The following is a 13119-nucleotide window of genomic DNA, read 5'->3' as shown; positions in this document are numbered from 1 at the left end:
CATCAGAAAAAAGGTTTTGGATTCTCGTGCTAAGCATCAGCCGAAATCCAAACCGAAATTTTCTCAAAGTCAGGTTGTACCTGCATCTTTAAATCAAACGTTCGTGCTGTCTCACTCGAACAATGCTAGAAATACCCCTACCGTGGAAAAGTTAGGTAACAACAATGGCATTTCTTATGCTAACGTCGTTTCGGGTTCGGGTTCATCCACGAATTTTAAATCCTCTACCAATTTTCAAATTGGGCAGGTACCTCAAATTTCATTTGAAAATTTTTCTGCTGGCAACGCTTTGGGATCTTCTGATCTCGGCGATGTTACGTTTGAAAAAATGACTTTTTTGCAAAACTCACTGTTTGGTTTGATTCAAACAATGAGTAATGCTACATCCATGATGGAAGCAATCCAGATTGGATTAAAATTTGCGAATGATGTTGTTCTTACCCTGAAGTTTAATCATGGATCTAAGTAATTCCATCAATATTATGAATTTTAATGCTCGCTCTTTAAAAGCGAAAGAAAATGAATTTTTCAACTTTTTACGAGTTCATAACGTGCATGTTGCTGTTATAACCGAAACATTTTTAAAAACTGGCACTTATTTGAAAAGTGATCCAGATTATAAAGTTATAACTAATAACCGAATGAATCGAAATGGCGGTGGAGTTGCAATAGTTATCCACCGTAGTATGACTTATATCACGTTACGTGACTTTAAGTTAAAAGTTATTGAAAGTTTGGGCATTGAACTTGAAACTTCTTTTGGGAAAATTATGATTGCAGCTGCATATTTGCCATTCCAATGCACTGGGGAAAATAAAAATTATTTCAAAGGGGATTTGAATAAACTTACTCGGCATAGATCTCGATTTTTGATCATCGGTGATTTTAATGCCAAACACCAATCTTGGAATAATTCAAAAGTAAATTCCAATGGTAAAATTCTGTTCAGAGATTGCACTTCTGGTCTTTATTCGGTTTTATACCCGAATGGGCCAACTTGCTTTTCTTCTGTTAGAAATCCATCAACAATTGATTTGGTGTTGACAAATCAAAGTCAGTATTGTGGTCCTTTAGTGACTCATGCTGATTTTGATTCTGATCATCTTCCAGTAACTTTTTCACTTTCTCATGAAGCAGTTACCAGACCCAATAGTTCTGTGTTTAATTACCACAAAGCTAATTGGGACAGGTATCAGCATCATATTGAGAATAATTTAAATCATGATTTTGTTTTAGAAACCAAAGCTGATATTGATTCAGCCTTGGAATCTTTAACTAATGCAATTTTGGATGCTAGGAATATTGCTATTCCTAAAGTCCAAGTCAAATTTGATTCTCCCATTATTGATGACGATCTTCAGCTTCTGATTCGTCTGAAAAATGTTCGCCGAAGACAGTATCAACGTTCTCGTGATCCTGCACTGAAGCGAATTCAAAAAGATTTGCAAAAGGTTATTGACCACAGATTCACTCTCCTGCGAAATGAAAAGTTCGCAAGAGATGTCGAACAAATTAAACCTTATTCCAAACCTTTTTGGAAACTTTCAAAGGTTCTTAAGAAACCTCAAAAACCCATCCCTTCTTTAAAAGATGGTGATAATATTCTATTAATTAATGGGGAAAAAGCTCAAAAACTTGCTCAGCAGTTTGAGAGTGCTCATAATTTCAACTTGAATGTTTTGAGTCCTATTGAAAATCAAATTTCAATAGAATTTCAGAATATTGTTGAACAAGAATTTTCATCAGATGAAATTTTTAATACGGATCTGAATGAAATAAAATCTATTATCAAAAAATTTAAAAATATGAAAGCCCCTGGTGAGGATGGCATTTTTTACATATTAATTAAAAAATTACCAGAAGCAACTTTAAGTAGCTTGGTTAAAATTTTCAACAAATGTTTTGATTTGGCATATTTTCCCAGCAGTTGGAAAAATGCCAAAGTAATTCCGATTTTGAAACCGGATAAAAATCCTGCTGAAGCCTCAAGCTATCGGCCCATTAGTTTGCTTTCATCTATTAGTAAATTATTCGAAAGAATAATTCTTAATAGAATGATGACGCACATTAATGAAAATTCAATTTTCGCTGATGAGCAGTTTGGATTTCGCCTTGGGCATTCTGCTACTCATCAGTTGTTGAGAGTTTCAAATTTAATTCGAAGCAACAAATCTGAGGGCTATTCTACTGGCGCTGCTTTTCTAGACATAGAAAAAGCATTTGACAGTGTTTGGCATAAAGGTTTGATTGCGAAATTGAAAAGGTTTAATTTTCCGATTTATATCGTGAAAATTATTCAAAATTATTTGACGGATCGTACTCTGCAGGTATGTTATCAGAATAGCAAATCTGATCAACTACCTGTACGTGCTGGCGTCCCTCAAGGAAGCATTTTGGGTCCAATTTTATACAATATTTTTACTTCTGACTTGCCTGATTTGCCCCCAGGATGTCAGAAATCACTTTTTGCTGATGACACAAGCATCTCCGCCAAAGGCAGAAGCCTTCGTGTCATCACAAGAAGATTACAAAAAAGCTTGGATATTTTCAATTCTTATTTGAAAGAATGGAAAATTACTCCAAATGCTGCAAAAACTCAACTTATTATTTTCCCTCACAAACCAAGGGCTGATTTTCTTAAACCAAAAAGTCATCACATTATAAAGATGAATGAGGTAAATTTAAATTGGGAGGATCAAGTGAAATATCTTGGACTTGGTTTTGACAAAAACCTTACTTACAAGGATCACATTGAAAGTATCCAGGTTAAATGTAACAAATATATTAAATGTTTGTATCCACTTATAAACAGGAATTCTAGACTTTGTCTCAAGAATAAACTGTTAATTTATAAACAAATTTTCAGACCTGCCATGCTTTATGCTGTGCCGATCTGGACAAGCTGTTGCTTAACCAGGAAGAAAAAACTTCAGAGGATTCAGAACAAAATTCTGAAAATGATTCTGAAACTTCCTCCCTGGTTCAGCACCAGTGAACTTCATCAATTAGCCGAAGTTGACACTTTGGATGTTATGTCCAATAAGATAATTGATGCATTTCGACAAAAATCATTGCAGTCTTCAGCTGCATTGATCCGCTCTTTATATAGTTTATAAGTTAGTTTTAAGGTATCCCTTTTCCCTTTTGTACATGTAGGACCTCCTACATTTGAAATTACTGAATAGCGAAAGCTACAATATTTCATGAATAAATGAAAGTTGCTAGTATTTAAAATTGAGGTGAAAAGTCATCGTTTGTGATTGGACACTCAATAATATTTTAACTGAATGAATGTACATGGAAAAGAAATTTGAATAAATATAAATTAAAAAAAAAAAAAAAAAAAAAAAAAACCGTTAAAGAATTTTTGAAATTTTCCTAAAATAAATTTGCGGGAAGGTGCGTACATTTTTGAATGAAAAAAAAATCAAAAACATAAAATAACTTTTATTTCTGATAATGCGGAATCGACGTAACACCTTATAATCTAGACCTCTTAAACCTTGCGGTTTCGGCAACGGATTCACAGGCGTGTATCGTTCTTTTTGCGACAAGACTTTTTTTTAATTTCTAATAATATTGATTCAAAATCACAGAAAAAAATATCAGCAGAAATCGTACCAAAAAATAAAATTTATGCAAAAATAGTAATCTTTAATCCCCAAAATTAAACTTACGTTATATAAGTACTACTTTGTTAAAATAGGTAAATTTACCATTATTTTTTTTTAATTTTTAATTTAATCTACGCTTTGTTTAACCATCAAGAACCATGTGTATGTTTAGGTACTTTAGGATTTTGTTTTATTTTTAAGTTTAAAAATACGTTTCCACTATAAGCGCCTCACATATCAGTTAGTGACTGTCAGCGCCCTAAAAATCATGTATGCACTGTAGGTGCCCTCAGCCAAATGCGCATCTACCTAGCTCAAGCCCATCAAACACACCCCTGATTAGGTCTGTATAAATTATAATTACACATTTCACCGTGGTTGGTTACGTATTTCCGGGTTTCATTTGCAATGATTTTTTTTATTTTTCTCCTTTTTCAGAGTTACCCCCAAAATAGTGGGCGATGCAACAGAATGATCACAATATTTTGTTATCGTATCCTATTTTTCCCATTCCAATGATTCCTCTATCTTACACTGTTTTGGTTTGATTTAGTTGTGTTAGCTTTCCAGATTTGTCCAATATGTAAATCAACAATCTGCCAATTTTGTGGATGATGTTTTGTAAAATATATCTAAACTTTAAACTCTACCAGTTTACTACAAGAGCCGTATACCACAATTTCGTATATAGTCGTTTTTGATGAGTCTCAAATGTGTGAATTGTTCTTTTTTTTCTGTTTTCGTCCGGATTGTGACAGAGGGATTTGTGCAACTCAAAACTGGAAATAGTACTTCCTTCACTGGGAGCATGACTATTTTGCTGTTATATAACGTCTATTCTACACATGAGAAACGGTTCCTCACTATTCCTTCGCTATGGGCACGTATGAATGAGTAACAACAGTAAAATTCAAATAAATTATATTTGTCCTTCGTTTGCGAGATTTAAATAAAAAAAGGGATGCAAAATGAAAGTGATATTTCCAATAATTAAATTAAACTATTGCCTTTGGTATAGTTGGTTTGGATATAATCTTTCTCCTATGATTTCCTATGAGTGTGAGGTTAAAATCGCATCCGATAGTGCAGCGCTCGGAAAAAAAGATGGAAACAGAAAAGATCAGCAACGAACAAATCAGAGGAGAGCCGGAAAAGTGGAACAAATATTGGTGTACTTTCTAAAAAAAAGTTTTTAACTTTTTGTGATTTCCAATTATTTCGGTATTGGATATTCAGATAATCTTTTGTTTCGAATTTACAAGCACTTTTGTACGTATATTATTAGAATATTTATTCATCTTTTTCACAATTATGCATCTTTCATCTAAAACCGACAAAAGATTTTTTTGTTTTCCTTCATTGCACAATTAATTCACATGGTTTTCATTTTTTATTTCATTTTCTGTTTCCTTTAGCCTGCGATCTGTTTTTTGAATGTCTAGATCTTGTAATTCTAAATTAACATTAGTTTTGAGGTCACATGAGTTGTTTTGCTTTCTTTCATCATATTCTTTCATAATAAATTAGTGTTCGTGGATTTTTTTTCTTTTATATATGATAGATTCTGCTTTTTTGTTGTTGTTGTTTTCCTGCAAAGATTGAATTTTGATCGTCGTCCTTGCTTGATGTCGTAAAATAGCGGTGCTCGTTTTTCCATCACTTGCAATCAAATGGTAAAGCGAAATGATTTTGAAAATGTGTTTTTTTTTTTGCTAACCTTCTGAAACATAGACTGCACCGTTTTGTTTTATTCTGATAAGAGCAAATCATTACAAAATTGCTAATAGTAGTATTATGCTAGTTTTGGGGGGGAGTTTGTTGTGAGCACAAGTGTATGTTTACGCCGGCGATTGTGGCGGTGTCATATCGTTTTCGTCCCCGGAGCCCGGTTCACCCTTGGTCTTGTTTTCCTTTTTCCATTTCATTCGCCGATTCTGGAACCAGATCTTGATCTGCCGCTCTGTCAGACACAGGGCATGGGCGATTTCGATTCTCCTTCGCCTGGTCAGATAGCGATTAAAGTGAAATTCCTTCTCGAGCTCCAGCGTTTGGTACCGGGTGTAGGTTTGGCGGCCACGTTTTCGTTCTGAAAAATACAATAGAAAAAGAAGAAAATCATCATATGTTGCTTATCTGAAGTTTAGTCGTTGAAAAATTGAGACCTGTTTTTTATAATTAACTTTTAAAATGGCTACCAGTAGAGTAAAAAGAACGGTGTTAATTAAGAATAGATAAAACTAAAGCTAAACCTTTCAGGTGAAACTTAAAGAATTCTCATTCCTTACATCTTATCCAAAATAAAATCATACATTCCAAACCCATGAAGTTTCAAGATACTGTTCGGCAGAGCTTTTACCCCGTTCGCCTCTTTCCCATTTACAATTGAAGCTTCCCGACTTGTTATTATTTGGTAATCATTGCCTGGGCGCCACTAGAAGCAGCCTCCAAAGTGCGGTTAGCCAATTTAGAGGAGCAAGTTTAATGATTTCCTGCGCCCATTTTCTTGATTACTCGCTGTTTTTCATGTTATTGTTCCAGCCCGAAAAACTTTTTTCGGGTGATAGATAGTGTAACCTCCGCCGCACGAAGAGTATCTAGGAACGAGATTCTAATTGCTTATTCATCATTCGGCGCCGCGTTTGAAGCAAGCAAACCTCCCCCCGTAAAAAAAGAGCTGCTTTCTGAATTTCAAATCAACTTTTTTTTGCGCCTACCACGGGCGAAGGGTAACAGAACACATTTTTATTCATCACAAAATTGGCTTCAATCTAGCAACTCTAGGCAACCTTAGATGAGTACAGGAAAAGCAAAAAAAAAACTTTTGGAAAGGAATCCCTCATCCTGTCTCAAAGTTTCCCCCTCCGGAGTTGGGTCGTCGTCTTTTCGATTATCTTCAACCGCGCTCGAGCCCAAACTTGGTGTGCTGGATGGCGGCGAGTGTTTTTTTTTTTTGGAGAGTGGGATGGTTGTTCATGTTCCAGTCAGCTGTCAAATCTTTTGACATGGGTGCTCAGGTCCTGTGCATTGCCACTTTCCTTTCTCCAGCCGGTGCCCGCTTACTCACAAACTCTCTTTCTCTCTGTCGCTGCCACAGGACTCTAAATGGCTTAAGTTTTCTTCTTCCATTTGACATGCGTTCCAATTATTATTCATCTCTGGATTCTTGGGTAGCCTCTTAAGATGGTAGGAAAACGTGAAAGTTTTTTTTTTTCCTGTGGTGCAATGGTTTCCTTATGAAATAATGTATTTTTTTCTTATGAAAAAACACAAATTTAAATAGAATCAACTCTGAATTGAACAGTTCATGAAGGCTTGGTTGAATTAGAAATTCGTACCTTTGTCAAGTTGTGCTGTTCTTTTGTTGTTTGAATATATGAATAATTCATTTTTTTTTATCTACAAAGAAAAAAATCAATTCTCGAAATCGTGAATTAAATTCACGAATACGAGAACCACAAAGGAATATACACTGAAATAAAAAAAAAGTACCAAATTCCTAAATTCTAGGAATTATGCCTCCTTTCCTTATTAAGTAATCGAAAAAACCAGATTACTAAAAAAAAAATTCCTAGAATTTAGGAATTTGGTACTTTTTATTTATTTCAATGTATGCATGCACCATACTCATGAATAAATTCCTTCGTGGTTCTCACATTCGTGAACTTAATTCACGAATAAAAGAATTGATTATTTTCTGTGTATGTAGTTAATTACGCAAAAGACGTTTATCACCTTTTCGGTAATGTTATAATAGTAATTAAAAAACGATACTTAATCCACCTTTAGGTGGTTGGTGCCTTCCTCACATTCATAAAGTCAATACATTCAGTAAAAATAGCAACATTCCCTTAACATGTTTAACAAATCAATTTTATTACTGATTTCTTTTGATAGGGTTCGCATACCTTCAATTTTCTGGCTCATCGGCAAGGTCTGATAAAAAAAAACCTATCCAACGAAAGTTCACATTGAAGATTCAGACAATATTTTTATCACAATATCTCAGATCCGGCCTCCAGAAAGTATATAAATAACACTTAAGTGCTTATAACTTTTGATAGGGTTGTCAAATCCCTGATGTCATTTGAAAGGTCTTTCAATTATCTAACTAACGATGGGTCGCATGATGGAGCCGGACATAATTTTTACTGAAATATCTGAGATCCGGCCTCCAAAAAGTGTATAAATAACACTTAAGTGCTAATAACTTTTGATAGGGTTGTCAGATCTTCAATGTTTTGGGCTCATTGGAAAGGTCTTTTTAATACCTTTCTAAAAATGTATAACATGATAGGGTTTCTTGCAAAAACCACCCTTTTTACAATCTTCCGGACATACGCCAAAATCGGTTTTTAAGCATAACTTTTGAAGTACTTAACTAAACTTGCTGATTTTAAATAGAGACCTATGGGACCCCAAGACGGATCGAATGAGACCAATACGGTCAAAATCCGTTCATCCAGTCCGGAGATAATCGAGTGACAATTTTTTTGTCCACCCACCTACACACATCCACACAGACATTTGCTCAGAACATGATTCTGAGTCGATAGGTTTACGTGAAGGTGGGTCTACGAGGTCGAATTAAGAAGTTCATTTTTCTAGTGATTTTATAGCCTTTCCTCAGTAAGGTGAGGAAGGCAAAAAGCAATCAAATTTCCGACATTCATATAAGAATCATCGAAAAATTCGCAAAAATTCTGAAATCCCATACAAATTTCCATATTTTTCGTGATCTTAGGAGTTTATGTGTTAAAATAAAGGCCCATACATCATAAAATAACACAAAGCAGTCCAGGCTCGATTATCCGGAGTTCGAACCACGAACATAAAAAACGTATTTTTTCATTTTCTTGTTTTTAACAACAAATTTAAGTTCTACGACCCAATTTTAGTCAAATTTGAATTCAGTCCAGACTCGATTATTCGAAGCTTCGATTATCCAAAGTTTCGTTTACCCCAAAGTTTTTATGGGACATCGGATAATCGGAAATTTTTTATTTCTTTCTTTCAACATCAAATTAAAATTCTGCCGCCCCAATTTAGTCAAATTGGAATATTTCATTGCATTTTAAGTTATAAAAAGCATTTTTTTTTTCAATATTTTATAATCGCAATTTAGGACGCCATTTTGGATTTCAAAATTCTAAATCATTTTAGAGAACACTGAAAAAAAAAAATAAAAGTAACAAATTCCTAAATTCTAGGAATTTTGGCTCCTTTTCTTATTAAGTAATCAAAAAAACCCGATTACTCAATAAGGAAAAGAGGCAAAATTCCTAGAATAAAGGAATTTGGTACTATTTTTTATTTCAGTGTAGTTTATGGGTCATACTTAAGCTCAACGTGAAATTTTGGCGAGGTCTTCGGATAATCGAGTCTGGACTGTAGTTGATTGTATATTAAATATCAAAATACATTTTTCAGAATAGCATCATCGCCATTTTGGCCGCCATCTTGGTTTTAAAAATTCTCAATCATTCTAGCGTAGTTTAGGTGTCGAAAATAAGACAAAGAAAGGCCTTCGTATAATCGTCTGGACTGTATAACCTAAACATTTCATAAACAAATGTGATTATGATTATTGCAAAAAGTAGAAGAAAAATAAACATCTAAAATCAACAAAAAGTCACTGGTAAAATATATCTTCCGTTGAACGTTGTATCTTCGACTACCGGTCAAGTTTAAAGTGGTTATTCCAGAAGTTACCTGAATAAATTAATAGCTATTCACCCAACAGTGTGAGTGCATTAACATGGACTCATGGCTGCTAATAGAGATTGATTTCATCTTAAACTAAAATTTCATACTAACATTGTTCGAACTAAACATAAGTTATTTGGTAAAATGGTTGTTTTATCTAATCTAACACAAACGCAACCAGTCCGATGAAAGCATGCTGGAAAGTCTTGTGATTAGATTACGCACCAAGCACTTTTCTTGTCATTATTAATAATTGCAGTACATCCGAGAGCACCCAAAAATGTATTACAAAAATTAAAGCGGCCAGCCCTACTGCGTTGTGTTTACCACAGAGAGGATTCTGAGAACGGATCACATTTCTCAGAATCAACAGGGGAGGAAGGATGCGTAGACATACCGTACCAAACGCTCCGGTAGTTATTTGGTAAAATGGTTGCTTTATAAAAAAACACGAAAAAAATGTTTGTTCATGAATAGATTTTCCGAGGTCTCCAACAAACCTTGAACCGGATAATCGAACTTCGGATAATTGAAACTTCGGATAATCGAGTTTGGACTGGATCCGCTGTCGTTCAATGTTTCAAGAGTGAGTCCATGTCCTTAAACAATATCACTTCCCGTCTAAGCGAAAGAGTTCAGTACTTTTTCGAAACATTGCGCTAAGGAATATTCAAAGGATGCAAAAAGTGATCAAGTTTGTAGGAAAAATTGACTCTTCAATAAGATATAAATAAAGTATTCTCCTGTGCACAGCAGCACCCTCCCCCCCAAAGGTGTCCGAGATCTGGAGAGAGGGCACGGAAGGAGTAAGTGTGTGTGTGTGTGCGTACGAGATTGAGTGTGCCCCATGTATGTAACTAATGATTGCAATCAATTTTACTTTACATCTCAATTTCTTGTGACTTTTGTTCCTTTTCGCGTATTTAGTGTGGTGGGTTGATACACTATTCGATTGAACTTCAAATCGATACGTCGCGATTTTTGGTTCGCGAAAAGTACAAGTTTGGTATGATTTGGGAATGAAACAAAATTCTTGTAAACAAAACCCGAAAATGCATGATAAAATTTCGGTATGATTGATTTCAACGACAAATAAAAACATTTGAATAATTTTTCATAACAAAGTGGCGGAGCTTCGATTTGGCATCAGTTTTGAGGTGATGGGACGGTCACCGTGATAGCAACGAGTTATTGCCTCGAAAATGGGTGCGGAGGAGGCAGTGTCGCGAGGTCTCTGTGTTGGCTGGCCTGGCCTGGCAAAAGTGAATAAAAGAAGGGAAAAAAGTAAACAATAAACTATCCCAACAACGACACGACCGTACAACAACATCGCCCGCGACCAGCCAAAGGAACACACTGGCTTTGTAAATGGAGAATTCTGTATATAAAAAAATCTCTAAATAATATGATAATGTTGGAATTGAAATTAAGACATTTTTCAAAGTGTCTCTTAGCGTAATTTTTCATCCGTTGCCGTGGTGCCGTGGAGCCGATGGGAGCACAGGGAATTACCTCCGACCATGATGTTGCTCGCTCGGTGTCTTTTTTTTATTCGAACGCAAGAAATGAGCAGAAGTAAACCTCCTGTGGTTCTCAGGACGGTCTTCTCGAGGGCTCAATTCATACTATTTTCTCTTTCATTTTCATTCTCGGAATTGGGTTTATCGAAAGGTGAAAAATCATCCAAGAAAACGCTGATAAGGAAATCTCGTGTGTTTTTATTTCTCAACTCCACTCAACTTGCCGGATCAACATTCCATCTAGGAGAAAATTAATGATTATTATAAATCGAAATTTTATTCCACCACCAAAAGGCGATTTAGCGATTAGGAAACGATGAATGAGTAAATATGAGAAAAAAGTATTTTCGGGTTTTCAATTTTAATCTCTTAATTCAATACGACCCCAAGTGGCCAACGGTCCGTGGCGTGTCGCGACGAAGAAACGTTAAAATTAATGATGCACAATTTGAATACAATTAATAGAATATGCGGACGATTCATCACGACGGTTATGTTTCAGATAGGTTAAATGAATAAAAAAAAAGTCTTACCCACACAGCATGACGCAGTTTCGTTAAATACACTCTAACATCATCGATTCGGGTTTGCTTTCTTTAATTTTAGCTGATTTTTTAATTTTCCCTGTCGACTACTGGATAACATCGGTAATTTACAATCCTGCAGCACCCGAAGAATACCGGGAGAAAATGTCGCATCAACAAGTGGCTCATAATTTTAAAACATCGGGTGCGATCTTTCCCCCCTTGTTCTACGTGTACTTTGGCAAACCGTTTTCGTATCAAGCACGCGGGAACAAATTTTCCTCCTGCACGGCGGGAAGAATTTGGCCAAGTGCGCTACCGGCTCTTGGAAAACCCCGTCGTTCCGTCTTGGCAGATAACAATCAATAATAAATTTTACTTTCATCTACTTTGAAATTTCATCACTTTGCATAGTTTGTGATTGCTCGGTGGTTGCGTTTAAATTTATTGCGTTATTTTGGAATTTCTAATTTTGCTTCAAATTTCCTGATTTTGAACAATTTGATTCACTGATCCTGAACCATATTTTCACTTCTTCGCGCTGTGAATAGTTACTACAGTATTTACTGAAAAATATGAAATTCGTTTCTTCCAGTTATAGAACGCACTTCAATTCCGTTCAACATGTGACAGTTTCAACAAAACCGAAACTTGAAAAATTGACACTTTCCCGGCAGCCACGTGAGGAAGAAAATCTAATATTTCACACACTGTTCGGTGTTTCCTTTCTTCTCAAGATGGGAGAGGAAAATCTGAAATTTATCTTTTGTTTATCTCATTTTCCGCTTTCAGCATCTTTTCGGCTGCGGCTCATACATCGCGACACACACGCGTGCTCTCAAAAGTCGAAGCGGAAAAGCGTGCTTAACTGATCAACCAGCCTTCGCGCCTTGGATGTTTCCATTCATTTCCACGATTCTTTTTAACCAAAGTGTCACTGAAAAATGCTCTTACAAACGTTGGCGGCGGTGCCAAGTGGGTGCGAAGCAGCAGTATTTTTGAAAAAGCCTGATCTTGTTTAGGTGGATTAATACGAATGGTTAGTGGTTGGTCCTTTCCAAAGTTCGGCATTCCTCTTATGACATTTATATTCCATACATAATGTGCTATGCTCTCATTTATCAACATCGGAAACACAATCAAAAGATATTTTTCAAGATTTTCCCTCGCCTGGCTTGGTGCGTCACTTCCCCCTTCACCAGGAAGGGTATAGAAAAGCGTTTAGTATGGTATACAGGCGTCAAAATATATATCGCCAGTTCTGGCGCAGGAACTTGACGGGAAAAACTAAACACACACAATGCAAGAAGGTGAACACTAAATGTGATATTTATATGCAAAGATTAGTTGACCATCTTTGGGGGAAAGATCGAACATCAAAAGATAGCCACAACGTATATCCTTGTTGATGCGATTTTAAGACACGATGCTTCAGAGTGTGTTGGATGCGAAATTCTTGTCTTGCGACAACTCGTTCGAGATTGCCATCGGGACACTAATCTGGTGACGAATTGATAGGATTTGACCGCAGCTAATACACACTGCTCACGGTGGGCACTGACACTGTCACCATCACTCGAACTCACAATTTGCACTTCAGGTGGAACCGACTCTTGGAAGCAAACGATCCATACTGAGTTTACCTTTCAGTTTTGGGCCTAGTCTTGTGCAAAGTTCTGCAACTGGAACCAATGAACAAAACTTGGCGAAACTGCAGAAAATTTGCATTTCTTCCAACAAATTCAAACGTTGTAAATA

General features: G+C 35.9%; 1 protein-coding gene across 2 annotated transcripts in view; it reads right to left on the bottom strand.

Moving 5' to 3' along the window:
• Positions 1-4351: 4351 nt before the first annotated feature.
• The window catches only part of LOC120427728 (homeotic protein antennapedia), a 100705-nt gene continuing 91937 nt past the window's right edge, over positions 4352-13119 (bottom strand). For both annotated transcript variants that reach the window (XM_052708453.1, XM_052708454.1), the window contains one exon: positions 4352-5700. In XM_052708453.1, coding sequence (XP_052564413.1) covers positions 5453-5700 — 248 coding nt within the window. In that variant the 3' untranslated portion in view covers positions 4352-5452. The remainder of the gene's footprint in view (positions 5701-13119) is intronic.

The sequence above is a fragment of the Culex pipiens genome, chromosome 1, assembly GCF_016801865.2.
Source record: "Culex pipiens pallens isolate TS chromosome 1, TS_CPP_V2, whole genome shotgun sequence".
Lineage (NCBI taxonomy): Eukaryota > Metazoa > Arthropoda > Insecta > Diptera > Culicidae > Culex > Culex pipiens.
This window is presented reverse-complemented; position numbering and strand designations above follow the sequence as displayed.